The following is a 16,344-nucleotide window of genomic DNA, read 5'->3' on the forward strand; positions in this document are numbered from 1 at the left end:
GTCTGTCTGTGTGTCTGGTCGTCGGGATGTGTGTCTGGTTGTCTGTATGTGTTTCTGGTCGTCTGTGTGTGTGTCTGGTCGTCTGTCTGTGTGTTTGGTCGTCTGTATGTGTGTATGGTTTTCTGTATGTGTGTATGGTCATCTGTCTGTGTGTCTGGTCGTCTGTATGTGTGTCTTGGCGTCTGTCTGTGTGTCTGGCCGTGTGTCTGTGTGTCTTATTTTCTGTCTGTGTCTTGTTTTCTATCTGTGTCTGGTCGTCTGTGCGTGTGTCTTGTCGACTGTCCGTGTGTCTGGTCGTCTGTCTGTGTGTCTAGTCGTGTGTCTGCAGTGTCTGGTCGTCTGTCTGTGTGTCTGGTCATCTGTATGCGTGTCTGGTCGTCTGTCTGTGTGTCTGGTTGTCTGTCTGTGTGTCTTGTCGTCTGTCTGTGTCTGGTCGTCTGTCTTTGTGTCTGGCCGTCTGTCTATGTGACTGGCCGTCTGTTTGTGAGTCTGGACGTCGGTTTGTGTGTCTGGTTGTCTTTCTGTGTGTCTGGTTGTCTGTCTGGGTGTCTTGTCGTCTGTCTTTGTGTCTGGCCGTCTGTCTGTGTGACTGGCCGTCTGTTTGTATGTCTGGCCATCTGTTTGTGTGTCTGGTTGTCTGTCTGTGTGTCTGGTTTTCTGTCTAGGTGTCTTGTCGTCTGTCATTGTGTCTGGCCGTCTGTCTGTGTGACAGGCCGTCTGTTTGTGTTTCTGGCCGTCTGTTTCAGTGTCTGGTTGTCTGTCTTTGTGTCTGGTGGCCTGTCTGTATGTCTGGTCGTCTGTATGTGTGTCTGGTTTTCTGATTGTGTGTGTGGCCGTCTGATTGTGCGTCTGGTCGTCTGTATGTGTGTCTGGTTGTCTGTCTGTGTGTCTGGTCGTCTGTCTGTGTGTCTAGCCGTCTGATTGTGTGTCTGGCCGTCTGTCTGTGTGACTGGCCGTCTGTTTGTGTGTCTGGCCGTCTGTATGTGTGTCTGGTCGTCTGTCTGTTTGTCTGGTTTTGTGTCTGTGTGTCTGGCCGTCTGATTGTGTGTCTGGTCGTCTGTCTGTGTGTCTTATAGTCTGTCTGTTTGTCTGGCCGTCTTATTGTGTGTCTGGCCGTCTGAGTGTGTGTCTGGTCGTCTGTCTGTGTGTCTGGTCGTCTGTCTTGTCGCCTGTCTGTGTGTACGATTTTTCAGTGATTGCAGCTTTTAAGTGACAAATCCTTTTAAATCGCTCAACATACATTATTTAATCAACATATATAATGGACAATAATGTAATTTGGTCCAATCGGAGCACTTTATAGTTGTGTTTTTATTTCATCCGAATTAATAGCGAATGGTGTGCAATTAAAATGAAAAAAAAGTTATGAACAGTATTTTACATCAAAAACTCAATATGCATTACTAAATAGCATGTACAGTCATTTAGCAGTATGCAGTCTACATAAGTTGCTTTCATCAATTATCAAATCGACAACGCAGGCAATACTTCCCTTGAAATCACGTGATTGATCTGAATTTTAGACCTTCAAAGTATCAATTATGAGCTGTTCCTTAATTGCATAATAAATTCAAAGTTTATATTGGACTTCTTTTTTTAACGGACGCAATTTCTTTTTAAGGATGATTGTTTACTGACATATGCATGAAATAAGCATTTACTGCTCATCGTAATTTTAAAGAAAACAAGAGCATCGCCTTGCGGGTGCAGACCGCTCATCTATTTTTTCTTTTTAAAGGTGAAGGGACCTATCTCAATACTTCAATCAAAAAGATGGAGGGGTGGGGTAGAGAGGGGTGTATAGTGTGGAGGTGTGGTCATTTATTACATTATCTTCCAAAAATAATAAATAAAAATGCCAAAAAAAATGTGGGGGGGGGAATTTTTGGGTGGGATAGTTGGACGGTCTTTCAAAAATAAAATAATAGAAATGAATATTTTCGTTTTTTAACCATGTTTCAAAAAATACATTATTTTATTCATTTGTTTGGGGGGTCGGGGTGTATAGTGTGAGGGTTGGTCATTTATAAGATGATCTTTCAAAAATAAAAAATAAATAAAAATAAAAATTGTTTGGGGGGATTCGGGGTGGGGGCATGGGGTATGGTATGGGTGGAGTCTATTGTAGTATGTCAGTTAAGAGTTGTTTTGTCAAAGTATCAATCAACTCTAATCATAAATAACGAAGTCATGGCAATTTTAGCAAAATTTAATTATTTGACATTGAGAGTCAAGGTCAGTCAAAGGTCAAGGTAAAATTAAACTTGCCAGGTACAGTACCCTCATGATAGCATGAAAGTATTTGAAGTTTGAAAGCAATAGCCTTGATACTGTAGAAGTAAAGTGGATCTAAACGCAAAATGTAACCATATATTCAAAGTTACTTAGTCAAAAAAGGGCCATAATTCCGTCAAAATGACAACCAGAGTTATGCAACTTGCCCTGTACAATCCCCTTATGATAGTTTGCGATCGTTCCAAGTCTGAAAGCAGTAGCTGTGATTATTTATAGGAGAAAAGTGGACCAAAACACAAAACGTAACGAAATGTTCATTTTTTTTAGTATAAAGGGGCCATGATTCTGTCAAAATGCCAGTCATAGTTACATAACTTTGCCTGCACAGTCCCCTTATGATAGTTAGTAAGTGTCGCAAGTATGAAAGCAATAGCTTTGATACTTTAGGAATAAAGTGGACCTTAACACAAAACTGAACCAAATTTTCAATTTTCTATGTATAAAAAGGGCATATAATTCTGTCAAAATGCACGCCAGAGTTATCTAACTTTGCTTGTCCAGTCCCCTCATGTTAGTTAGTAAGTGTACCAAGTTTGAATGCAATAGCTTTGATACTTTATGAGAAAAGAGGACCTAAACAACAAAACTTAACCGGACGCCGACGCCGACACAGACGCCGACGCCAAGATGATGACAATAGCTCATTTTTTTCAAAATATAGATGAGCTTAAAATGAACATTCGTTATTATTTCAAGCAAACTATCTGTACTTTCTTGTTCAGTTGTTTGATTGTATCTCAGAGTGTAACATAATTCGAATAATTTAAAGATATTAACAAATAATAAAACTGCGATTAGTTAAAATGCTATGAAGACGATTTTATTTGCTGCAATATAAATATAACGCTTGGAACTTATTTAGCTGGCATTATCTTAGTTAACGGGAAACAATTCGATTAGAGGTTCCAATCGTCTTTGCGATTTTGTTGCACGCACAATTTTACTTTGTCGGTTATAAGTTACGTGTGTGTACTTTGGTCAGGAGCTACCCTGTCCATAAAGAGGCCATGAAACATGAAGTGTCTTTACAGAGACAGGTCGCTCCTGACCAGAATGCGCGACTTTCTAGAGCCACGCTGGCCGCATAAGCCCCATTTTCGCATAAAGCGTTTAATAATGAACATATCGATGTCTTAAGAAATCATCGGCGGGCTGTACTGTCCCAAATAAACACTGCCCAAACACCCTGGGTGTGCGCAGTATTTAGTTTTTAGTTACGCTGTGTCAACATTGGCTAACTATTCGTCAATTGACCAGGGTCAGTTTAAACTGTGTGTACCAGAACATTAATTGAGCTAACAGCGCTTTTCATCTCGTTCAACAGACGCGTTGTTGCGTTCATAGTTCGATTTGTGTGGAATGTATTATGTAGAGTTTTAAATGACACGTGTGTTGATGTTCGTTTCAAAAAAAAAATATTTAGGAAAAGTTCATGATACAAATTTCGAAACTCGAAGCTTCTTTTGTTTATTAGTGTTACTGTTTTCTTCTAAGAGGATAGTACTTTAGAACACTTCATAGTTAGTGCATTAAGAGGTATTACACAAACAACTCACCATTCATGCCGACCGCGTGCGAATCGTATCATTATTTTATCAAGGGAAATCATATGAAATAACACAAATAGCTATATAATTAACTCAATTCAATTAATATAGAGAAGAAGAAAAAGCCAAAATACACTCATTGTTCTAGACAGTGATATTAGGAAGACGGTCATATGTATGTGCATGTACATATATATGTATATATAGTCTTAATACTATTGCCGATCATGTACGATTGACGACCATTTGCGGTTACATATAGTAATGCTGGGTAAAATCGAATATATTTTTGTTGAAAAGATTATTTGTTCGTGTAAGTAGTTTCCATAGATCAATAAGATGTCATTACTATTTACACGCAACTTTTGTATGTTTGAACATATATTGTATTCCTTATTATTGTTGCGAATGTAATATGTTTCGATAAAAATAATATGTTGTAGATTCTGTAAACAAATGTTAACATAAAATTTGATAGCATGAATAAAAAGTTTTACCCAATACTTAAAGAATATCCGATTTATTGTTATCAAACAATGACAGTGTCGATAAACAAACATCACGTTGCTTTAAACCTCGCAGTAAATTAACTGAAACAGATTTCCCTCAGTGTGAATACGCTGTAGCAATGTAGACGACAATAATATATTCGCGCGCGGATATTTCGAGCCTTGGTTTAAGTATTCTTAATTATAGTTTGATGCATTCTTAATTCAAATATGCTGATGAAATTATTATAATCACGTTATAAAAAATCTAAAATCTATATAAAAATACAGTGATATGTTGGGACATTGAAAGCAGTTATTCACAGTGCGCGACATAATCGAGTTCCACGTGCATGTTTCGGGCGGGTTATATGTTTAACATTCATGATAAAAGGTAGGTTTCACACATGTTTGTTTAAAAAGAGTGACTTTCTCGTACAAACTTCTGATGTGTATAAAGTTATATCGGATTTACGTGTACGATTTTGACTTTCATACCAGACGCACCGGACGTATGTAGTATTTATATATTTACATCATTTTAAAAAATAGACGATGAATATTACTTTTTTCTGCATGAGTTTACGAATATTTGTTATTTTTTTAATCATAGCATTAATACAATAAGATTTGTTGGGAATTGAAGTGTCACATTATACTTCCAAGTTGTACAGAGTCTCTAGTATTGTTTTGATTGGTGTGGCAAAACAGCTGAGATGTGTCTTGTGCACATGCAGTCACGTTTTGGGATTTTATTTAAAAGGTGGACTTTAGAGCATACTAAACATTAAAGGGGCCTTTTCACAGATATTGGCATGTTTTGAAGTTGGTCATTAAATGCTTTATATTGATAAATGTAAAAAAGGACCTTAAAAGCTCCAGTGAAAATTTAAGAATCAAATAAAAAAAAAGTAACCCTCGGTAGGGCTCAAACCACTGACTCCATGGAGTCCTGGAGTAAAAAGCCTACCGTCTAGACCACTCGGCTATCCTTCCGCATAAAATGATACATGTATTGTATACTTTATATAAGCAATCATCGTAGTTTCACAAATTATAACGACAAAAACAGAACACTCCAAATTTTCGATCGTTTCGCATTGCAACGCTTTATAATTTTTAGGTTTTTAAATCGTCAAAAGATGCATATAATTGCTATTTTAGATCATGGTAAATTTTTAGTATTACTGTCTCCTCACACATATCATAACTCAAACGAAAATTTGCGAATCTGAAACAAGCTTTTTTAAATTTTGTTAATTAACCAAACGTGAAAAGGCCCCTTTAAAAAATTGTAGTGAAATCTGCGTCATAATATCGACTAATTTCTATAAACAAAATTGCTTTTAATAAATCAATTGCACGCATAGATTGTTAGCGAAATCAAGTAAAGTTGTCCATTAATTGTACATTGACACGTAACCACATTAATGTTAATGTAGTCACAGGCAATCGGCCGTACTGATGATCGATCAAACATCGTGACTTAATGGGTTCGTATTTCAGCAAACGCCGAAAGTAAAAGTATTACACCAACATAAATGGGAAACTTTTTTATGATGACTTTATTTCTTTAATTGATTCCATTTATATTATATTAGATATTTTATAATACATCAAAATAATACATAAAAAAAGAAGCATTTAGTCGATTTTAACATGACATGTATGATACTTAATGAAAAGGAGTATACTTTTCTTCCATAAGCTGCATTCAACCATTGCTGAGCGTGATAAATGCTTATATATACATTTTAATGAAATAAGTTTGCATGGGATCTTATGGCCTGTTATATAAATGCATATGTTATTTTTTTGTATCTGATTTTTTGTGTCTGAAATAAGCACTGATTGAGTGAAATTATTTATTTTGCTGATCATCATGCAGAGTCAAAGATCAGGGCCGATAACTCCGATCTTAAATCAAGCAGAAGTATGCGGCTTTTCATGCCCCCGGTAAGGTGGCATATAGCAGTTGAACTGTCCGTCAGTGTGTCAGTCAGTATGTCAGTATGTCAGTCTGTCCGTCCGTCCGATAAAAAAAATTAACGTTGGCCATAACTTTTGGAATATTGAAGATAGCAACTTGATATTTGGCATGCATGTGTATCTCATGAAGCTGCACATTTTGAGTGGTGGAAGTTCAAGGTCAAGGTCATCCTTCAATGTCAAAGGTCAACAACAACATCATTTTTTTTTCAAAGCGGCGTCCTCATGAAGCTGCACATTTTGAGTGGTGGAAGTTCAAGGTCAAGGTCATCCTTCAAGGTCAAAGGTAAAAAAAATAAAAGCGGCGCAATAGGAGACATTGTGTTTCTGACGAACACATCTCTTGTTGTACTTAAATTTTGGTAAACTTGTGCGTGCAACAACTCCTTTCTCCACCTCATATTCACTGGTGGGTTGCATAAGGGGCCATATGGTTCAAGATCAAGGACACTGCTGCTAAACATAGAAAGTTTGAGTGCAGAAAGTTCCGTAAGGCTGGGGATATTGTGCTGAATTATTATGTGTAGGTAGGTTGAATGTTGAACAAGGTAGGGGTAAGATTGGTGCTACTGTGGTCAAAATCAATGAAACTAGAAATAAAAAAAAGATTTTCCTCCCAATAAGTTTGGTTTTCATGATATCGTTGTATGCCCCCGGAACAAATGATCGGGGGTATATTGTTGTTGGCCTGTTTGTCTGGCATTGTATTTGTCTGTCTGTCATTGTATGTGTCTGTCACAAACCTTTACATTGGTTAAACTTTTGCAATAACTGTTGCATATTGAAGATAGCAACTTGATATTTGGCATGCATGTGTATCTCATGGAGCTGCACATTTTGATTTGTAAAAGGTCAAGGTCATCCCTCAACGTCAAAAGTCAAATATATGGCTTCAAAGCGACGCTGTAGGGGGCATTGTGTTTCTGACAAACACATCTCTTGTTTTAATAGGGTGTTTAGGCAGCTTACATGCAGACGTATGTTCGAATTGCATTTTGGACAAGTTAAATCAATGTCACTGTTACTAAAATCAGTTTCCACTAGTGAGGGAGGATGGAGATGTTGTGCTGTAATTTATTTATGGGTATGCAGACCTTGTTGGGATTTCATGTGGGGCCAGTTGGGTCAGAGTCACACTCACTGATAGAAAAATGGATTCTGCTCGAAAGGTTTATAAAAAGTATTGTGGCTTAATTTTCCTTGAAGCTTATAATCAGACCATGCTTGAAAATTTAGATTAATGATTAGACTAAATCAGTTCGAAAAAATTTAACATCTTATTTCTTTGCTATGTCAAGTTTCGAGTTTTTATTTATAAATTTTTATTTATTAGTTTAGTAGAATAAGTACTTCAGAAAGTGAACATTACACAGAGTTGGAAAAACAGAATTGAATGAAACTACAAAAGAACGGTGGAGTGACATAAATAACAAAAAATCATAATTTACAATCAACACAAACGCGCTTAAATGCACATGATTTCCAAAACCAAACGAATAAGATATGCATCCATTTGCCAATGGCGCATAACGATTACAATCGGTAATGTTTTAAAATGTAAATGATCTATTTCGCTGCAAGATATGTCAGCTGTTATCTGCTATCCGCTATTTGCAGCTTCACTAAAGTCTTGCATTTAAAAGGCCACATGGTATCCACTGGTGTTGTATTTTCTTATTTACTTTTGGAGATATAATTAGAAGAAGCTGTTCTGGGCTTGACGAATAAACAAAAAATAAATCCAGATTACACAAAAACACAATCTGAAACCGGATAACAAATGATGCGCGACATTTCAAACAACGAGTGTTGTTTTTCAATTTTCATACAAATAAATGAAAAAATAAAAAAAACGAAGAGAACTCTACGATATGTTAATGCAACCAACACTACTTGTTGTTTTACTGCAAAGTGATGCGTTTTGTTATATTATAAATTTTAATAGAACATTTTACTTGAAAATATAGTTTACTTTGCTAAGTGCAACATTTTGCAAAATGTTTGAAGTACATATATTTTTAGAGGTTATATAACTTTGCGAGGTTACATGTACACCATATGTCGATGTGCACATGTGTATGTGTGTGGCACATATGTGTGGTAATTATTCGTTTTTTTTTAAAATTTGGAAAAGCAAACGGCCCAAATTGACAATACTTCGCTTCTTCGTATCATTTATTAAAAAGAATCTGTAAGAAAAACTGCATACAAAAAAATGTGAAAGGAAAATAATGTGTTCTCATAAAAATTAATTATTTATTATTTCGAACAATGTTTGAGATAAATTTTTCAGCAAACTATTTATTCAAATAGCATCAAACTAGTTTTTAGCTCACATGGGCAGATAGTGCTTTAAGATAGGGAGCTTTAAGAAAACCGTTATGTCAGTCGTCCGTCGAAACGTGCGTGCGAGCATTAACTGTTTCCTCATACGACTTCTTGTCTTTAACCGCTGTACAAATTTAACCCATTTATGCCTAGTGGACTCTCCCATCCTTCTTAATTGGATCAATTTATTTCCAAAATAAGGGATGTCTAGCATATGTATTTCCTTATTTAGAATATTTCTTACGGACATTCCTTAAACAAACAGCGCAGACCCTGATGAGGGAGTCTCATCTGGGTCTACGCTGTTTGCCAATGCCCTTTTTCTAGATGCTAGGCATCAATGGGTTAACTGCACTTCACAGGAACGATGTGATTGCGACCCGCTCTTACAGTGGCCCGATGCATTGCACATGTAGGTGGAGAAGATGTTAAAAATAAAAACTTTCAAAATCTCAGAAACGAAAGGACTCATGGGTTTATGTTTGATGTGAAATATCCTTCAGTTGGCTTCTAATAAGTTAATTCAAATCATGCCTTAGAGTTCAAACATTGCCTCACACCACGAGTCGCATAGTTTACATAGACTTATAATAACAAAGAAACCTTCAAGAAATCTCCTCTAAAATGACAAGTCCAAATGGTGTCGGTATATGCTTTTGTGTGGGGGCCTCATTCTAAGTTTGTGCAAATCATGTCCCTAGGCTCAATATTAAGTTTCATAGCAAATAACACGGAGCGGTCAACGAAAAGCGTTGGGTGCTTTAACCAGTTTTATAGTGTATGAACCGTTCACTCGATCCGCTGTTCTTCACATAACCTTTAAGTCAATGTAATTGACATCATAAAATCACCCTTCAACTAAAAAAGCAATCAGAGATAATGCATTTTAAAACCATTAAAAATGACTCATTATCTAACCTGATATTCATATTGTATCTTTCATTTAATAAACGCGTGGTATGGACATATGAAACTACTCTGCATCGAATAGATGACGTAATACAAATAATTGTCAAATGACTCATTAATTAACTCGGCTGTTTTCGCAGAAATCCCGAGGTATTGTCATAGCCAGCTCGTCGTGTCGTCCGCCGTCTGCCGTCAGCCGTCCGCCGTAGGCGTCGTGCTAAAACCTTAACATTGGCTCTAAAATCAAAGTGCGTCCACCTACAACTTTGAAACTTCATATGAAGATGCATCTTGATGAGTTCTGCACGTCACACCCAGTTTTGGGTCACTAGGTCAAAGGTCAAGGTCACTGTGACCTCTAAATAAAATCTGACAAGCTTTCGCAACCGAGCGTTGGCACCCATTATGCGATGCTCTTGTTTGTGTATACTTATAAGTTGTCAAAAGATTGAGTTAATAAAGGGCATTCGACAAGATCCGCGATCTTACTGGGGCGGAGGAATATACAGATAATAAACCTTAAACTATGTTAAATAAAAACAACTTACCAATAGACGTAAATGACCGACCATTTAACTTTTTTAACATTTCTGTTACGTTATCCCTATGTTTTCCACGAACCTTAAATTTAATAGTGGACTTGAAGTCTGTCTGTGTGTGGTCGTCTTTCTGTGTGTCTGGTAAACTGTCTGTGTTTCAGGTCGTCTGTCTGTGTGTCTGGTAAACTGTCTGTGTGTCTGGTAGTCTGTCTGTGTGTCTGGTCGCCTGTGTGTGTGTGTCTGGCCGTCTGTCTGTATGTCTGGTCGTATGTATGTGTGTCTGGTCAACTGTCCGTGTGTCTGGTCGTCTTTCTGTATGTCTGGTCGTCTGTCTGTGTGTCTGGTCGTCTGCCTGTGTGTCTGGTCGTCTGTGTGTGTGTTTGGTCGTCTGACTGTGAGTCTGGTCGTATGTATGTGTGTCTGGTCGACTGTCCGTGTGTCTGGTCGTCTGTCTGTGTGTCTAGTCGTGTATCGGTGTGCCTGGTTGTCTGTCTATGTGTCTTGTCGTCTATCTGTGTGTCTGGTCGTGTGTCTGTGTGCCTGGTTGTCTGTTTGTGTGTCTGGTCGTCTGTCTGTGTGCCTGGTCGTCTGTCTGTGTGTCTGGTCGTCTGTCTGTGTATCTGATCGTATGTCTATGTGTCTGGTCGTCTGTCTGTGTGCCTGGTTGTCTGTTTGTGTGTCTGGTCGTGTGTCTGGTCCCCTGTCTGTGTGTCTGGTCGTGTGTCTGTGTGACTGGTCGTCTGTCTATGTGTCTGGTTGTCTGTCTGTGTGCCTGGTTGTCTGTCTGTTTGTCTGGTCGTATGTCTGGTCGTCTGTCTGTGTCTGGTCGTCTGTCTTTGTGTCTGGACGTCTGTTTGTGAGACTGGCCGTCTGTTTGTGTGTCTGGTTGTCTGTCTGTGTGTCTGGTTGTCTGTCTGTGTGTCTGGTTGTCTGTCTGTATGTCTGGTTGTCTGTCTGGGTGTCTTATTGTCTGTTTGTGTATCTGGTCGTCTGTCTGTGTGTCTTGCCGTCTGTCGGTGAGACTGGTCGTCTGATTGTGTGTCTGGCCGTCTGTATGTGTGTCTGGACATCTGTTTTTTGAGTCTGGTCGTCTGTCTGGGTGTCTTGTCGTCTGTTTGTGTATCTGGTCGTCTGTCTGTGAGACTGGCCGTCTGTCTGTGAGACTGGCCGTCTGATTGTGTGTCTGGTTGTCTGTCTGTGTGTCTGGCCGTCTGTTTGTGTGTCTGGTCGTCTGTCTGTGTGTCCGGCCGTTTGTCTGTGTGTCTGGCCGTCTGAGTGTGTGTCTGGCCGTCTGAGTGTGTGTCTGGTCGTCTGTCTGTGTGTCTGACCGTCTGTCTGTGAGACTTGTCGTCTGTCTGTGTGTCTGGCCGTCTGTCTGGTCGTCTGCCTGTCTGTCTGGTTGTCTGTCTGTGTGTCTGGCCGTCTGTTTGTGTGTCTGGTCGTCTGTCTGTGTGTCTGGTCGTCTGTCTGTGTGTCTGGCCGTTTGCCTGTGTGTCTGGTCGTCTAAGTGTGTGTCTAGCCGTCTGATGGTGTGTCTGGTCGTCTGTATGTGTGTCTGGTCGTCTGTCTTGTCGTCTGCCTGTGTGTACGATTTTTCAGTGATTGCAGCTTTTAAGTGACGAATCCTATTAAATCGCTTAACATACATGATTTAGTCAAAATATATTATGGACAATAATGTAATTTGGTCCAATCGGAGCACTTTATAGTTGTGTTTTTATTTCATCCGAATTAATAGCGCATGGTGTGCAATTAAAATGAAAAAAGTTATGAACATTATTTGACATCAAAGACTCAATATGCATTACTTAATATCATGTGCAGTCATTAAACAGTATGCAGTCTACATAAGATGCTTTCATCAATTATCAAATCGACAACGCAGGCAATACTACCCTTGAAATCACGTGATTGATCTGAATTTTAGATCTTCAAAGTTTCAATCATGAGCTGTTCCTTGATTGCATAATAAAATCTAAGTTTATATTGGACTTCTTTTTTTTAACGGACGCAATTTCTTTTTAAGGATGATTGTTTACTGGCATATGCATGAAATAAGCATAAACTGCCCATCGTAATTTTAAAGACAAAAATGAACATTCGTTATTATTTCAAGCAAGCTATTTGCACTTTCTTGTTCAGTTGTTTGATTGTATCTCAAAGTGAAACATAATTCGAATAATTTAAAGATATTAAAAAAATAATAAAACTGCGATTAGTTAAAATGCTTTTTAGACGACTTCATTTGCTGCAATATAAATATAACGCTTGGAACTTATTTAGCTGGCGTTATTTTAGTTAACGGGTAACAATTCGATTAGAGGTTCCAATCGTTTTTGCGATTTTGTTGCACGCACAATTTTACTTTAAGCATGTCGGTTATAAGTTACGTGTGTGTACTTTGGTCAGGAGCTACCCTGTCCACTAAAGAGACCACGAAACATGAAGTGACTTTACAGAGACAGGTCGCTCCTGACCAGAATGCGCGACTTTCTGGAGCCACGCTGGCCGCATAAGCCCCATATTCGCATGAAGCGTTTAAATATCGATGTCTTAAGAAATCATCGGCGGGCTGTACTGTCCAAAATAAACACTGCCCAAACACCCTTGGTGTGCGCAGTATTAAGTTTTTAATTACGCTGTGTCAACATTGGCTAACAATTCGTCAATTGATCAGGGTCAGTTTAAACTGTGGATTTAACAGCGCTTTTCATCTGGTTCAATAGACGCGTTGTTGCGCACACAGTTCGATTTGTGTGAAATGTATAATGTAGAGTTTTAAATGACACGTGTGTGGATGTTCGTTTCAAGAAAAAATATTTAGCAAAAGTTCATGATAAAAATTTCGAAACTCGAAGGTTCTTTTATTTAGAAGTGTTACTGTATTTTTATAAGACGATTGCTAGTACTTTAGAACACTTCATAGTTGATGCATTAAGAGGTTAACATAAACAACTGACCATTCATGCCGTCTGTATGCGAATCTTATCATTTTTATATCAAGGGAAATTATTAGAAATGACACAAATAGCTACATTATTAACTCAATTCAATTAATATACAGAACAAGAAGTCAAAATACACTTAATGGTCTATACAGTGATACTAGGTATATATGTACACAGTGTATAATTAATACTATTACCGATCATATTGTTCGATTTACGACCATTAGCGGTTAAATGGAGTAATGTGGGGTAAAAGCGAATATACATTTTTTGTTTAAAAGATTAGTTGTTTGTGTAAATGTTTTCCATATATCAATAAGATACCATTACTATTTACACGCAACTTTCGTATGTGTTTGAACGTATATTGTATTTCTTAGTATTGTTACGAATGTAATATGTTTCGATCAAAATATTACGTTGTAGACTGTAAACAAATGTTAACATAAAATTTGATAGCATGAATAATACATCCGATTTATCAAACAAGCACAGTGTTGTTAAACAAACATAACGTTATTTCAAACCTCACGGTAAATTGACTGAAACAGAATTCCCTCAGTGTGAATACGCTGTAGCAATGCAGACGACAATAATATATTCGCACGCGGTTATTTCGAGCCTTGGTTTAAGTATTCTTAATTATAGTTTGATGCATTCTTAAATTAAATGTTTTGATGAAATAATTATAATCGCGTAATAAAAAAAAATATGTAAAAATACAGTGATACGTTTGGACATTGAAAGCAGCTATTCACGGTGCGCGACATAATCGAGTTTCACGTGCATGTTTCGGGCGGGTTATATGTTTAACATTCATGTTAAAAGGTAGGTTTCACACATGTATCTTCAAATAGAGTGACTTTCTCGTACATACTTCTGATGTGTCTTAAATTATATCAGATTTACGTGTACGATTTTGACTTTCATACTAGACGCACCGGCCGTATGTAGTATTTATATATTTACATCATTAAAAAAAGTAGACGATGAATGTTACTTTTATCTGCATGAGTTTTCATAGCATTAATACAATACGATTTGTTGGGAATTCAAGTGTCACATTATACTATCCAGTTTTACAGAGTATCTAGTATTGTTATACCCCGACAAACGAAGTTCAGGGGGGTATATTGGAGTGAACTTGTCTGTCGGTCGGTCGGTCGGTCTGTCGGTCTGTCTGTCTGTCTGTCTGTCTGTCTGTCTGTCTGTCTGTCTGTCTGTCTGTCTGTCTGTCTGTCTGTCTGTCGGTCCGTATTAAGTGTCCGCTCTCTAATTCAAGTAGTTTTCATCCGATCTTCACCAAACTTGGTCAGAAGTTTTATGGAGAAGATCTTAAGGCCAAGTTAGAACATGGGCCTTTCTGGGTCAAAAACTAGGTCAAGGGATCACTTAGTGCGTTTTAAAAATTAAGCATGGTGTCCGCTGTTTTTTTGTGAAGACGACATGCAAAATATTATGTGTCAATGCGGCATGTGGGGGTATTCGTCACGTCTGTGACAAAGCTCTAGTTTTGATTGTTGTGGCAAAAGAACAGAAATGTGCCTCGTTCACATGTATTCACATTTTTGTATGTTTATTAATTTTGAAAGGTGGACTTTAGAGCATACTAAACAATATAAAAATTGTAGTGAAATCAGATTTTATCTGCGGCATAATATTGACTAATTTTTATAAACAAATCAATTGTACTAATATTGCACGCGTATATTGTAAGCGTAATCAAATAAAGTTGCCCTTTAATTGTACATTGACACGTAACCACATCAGTGTTAATGTAGTCACAGGCAATCGGCCGTACTGATGATCGATCAAACATCGTGACTTAATGGCTTCGTATTTCAGTAAACGACGAAAGTAAAAGTATTGCTCCAACACTAATGGGAAACTTTGTATGATGATTTTATTTCTTTAATTGTCTCCGTTTATATTATATTAGATATTTTATAATACATAAATAAATGAAGCATTTAGTAGATTTTGACATGACATAGGCAAGTATGATACTTAATGAATGGAAAGACTTAGTTTTAAGTAGATCTATATTGTAATTTTGAATTTCATCATTTTAATAATTTGACTTGGGGTACACTTTTCTTTCACAGGCTGCATTCAATCATTGCTGAGCGTGATAAATGCTTATATATACATTTTAATGAAATAAGTTTGTATGGGATCTTATGGTCTGTCATTAAAATGCATATGTTATTTTCTGATTTTTTTTTTGTATCTGAAATAAGGTACTGATTGAATGAAATTAATTATTTTGCTGATCATCATGCAGAGCCAAAGATCAGGGCCGATAACTCCGATCTTGAATCAAGCAGAAGTATGCGGCTTTTTGTACTTAAATCTAGGTAAACTTGTGCGTGCAATAACTCCTTTCTCCACCTCGTATAAGACCTATCAAGGGTTGCATTTGTGGGCAGATGGTTCAAGATCAAGGTCACTGCTGCTAAAACATAGAAAGTTTGAGTGCAGTAAGTTCCGTGAGGCTGGGGATATTGTGCTGAACTATGTAGGTAGGTTGAATGCTGAACTAGGTAGGGGTTAGATTGGTGCAACTGTGGTCAAAATCAATGTAACTAGAAATGAAAAAGAGATTTTCCTCCAATAAGTTTGATTTGCATGATATCGTTTTATGCCCCCGGATCGAATGATCGGGGGTATATTGTTGTTGGCCTGTCTGTCTGTCATTGTATGTGTCTGCCTGTCTGTCATTGTATGTGTCTGTCACAAACTTTTACCTTGGTTAAACTTTTGCAATAACTTTTGCAATTTTGAAGATAGCAACTTGATATTTAGCATGCATGTGTATCTCATTGAGCTGCACATTTTGATTGGTGAAAGGTCAAGGTCATCCCTCAAGGTCAAAAGTCAAATATATGGCTTCAAAGCGACGCTGTAGGGGGCATTGTGTTTCTGACAAACACATCTCTTGTTTTAATAGGGTGTTTAGGCAGCTTACATGCAGACGTATGTTGGAATTGCATTTCGGGCAAGTTGAATCAATGTCACTGTTACTAAAATCAGTTTCCACGAGTGAGTGAGGATGGAGGTGTTGTGCTGTTATTTAGTTTTGGGTATGCAGACTTTATTGTGATTGCATGTGGGGCCAGTTGGGTCAGAGTCACTGATAGAAAAATGGATTCTGGATAAAAAGGTATTTTAAAAGTATTGTGGCTTAATTTTCCTTGAAGCTTATAATCAGACCATGCTTGAAAAAGTTAGATTAATTGATTAGACTAAATCAGCTTCGAAAAAATGAACATCTTATTTCTTTGCTATGTCTAGTTTCGAG

The 16,344-nt window shown here is 37.6% G+C and overlaps 2 protein-coding genes across 3 annotated transcripts in view; one reads left to right on the forward strand and one right to left on the reverse strand.

The window, feature by feature from the left end:
• The first annotated feature begins 4,528 nt into the window (after positions 1-4,528).
• Positions 4,529-16,344, forward strand: part of LOC127843712 (uncharacterized) — a 29,878-nt gene continuing 18,062 nt past the window's right edge. Inside the window, exon 1 of one of the 2 annotated variants that reach the window (XM_052373467.1) lies at positions 4,529-4,724. The gene's annotated coding sequence lies outside the window, so the exon portion shown is untranslated. Of the gene's footprint in view, positions 4,843-16,344 lie in introns of both variants that reach the window. The other variant, XM_052373474.1, reaches the window with a different exon arrangement.
• LOC127843849 (repetin-like) lies at positions 10,380-11,743 on the reverse strand. Its single transcript, XM_052373752.1, has 2 exons — positions 11,103-11,743; positions 10,380-10,707 (listed from the first exon to the last, which is right to left on the reverse strand). The coding sequence occupies exons 1-2, from the start codon at positions 11,741-11,743 to the stop codon at positions 10,380-10,382; spliced, it is 969 nt and encodes a 322-aa protein (XP_052229712.1).

The sequence above is a fragment of the Dreissena polymorpha genome, chromosome 1 (genome assembly GCF_020536995.1).
Source record: "Dreissena polymorpha isolate Duluth1 chromosome 1, UMN_Dpol_1.0, whole genome shotgun sequence".
Classification (NCBI taxonomy): Eukaryota; Metazoa; Mollusca; class Bivalvia; order Myida; family Dreissenidae; genus Dreissena; species Dreissena polymorpha.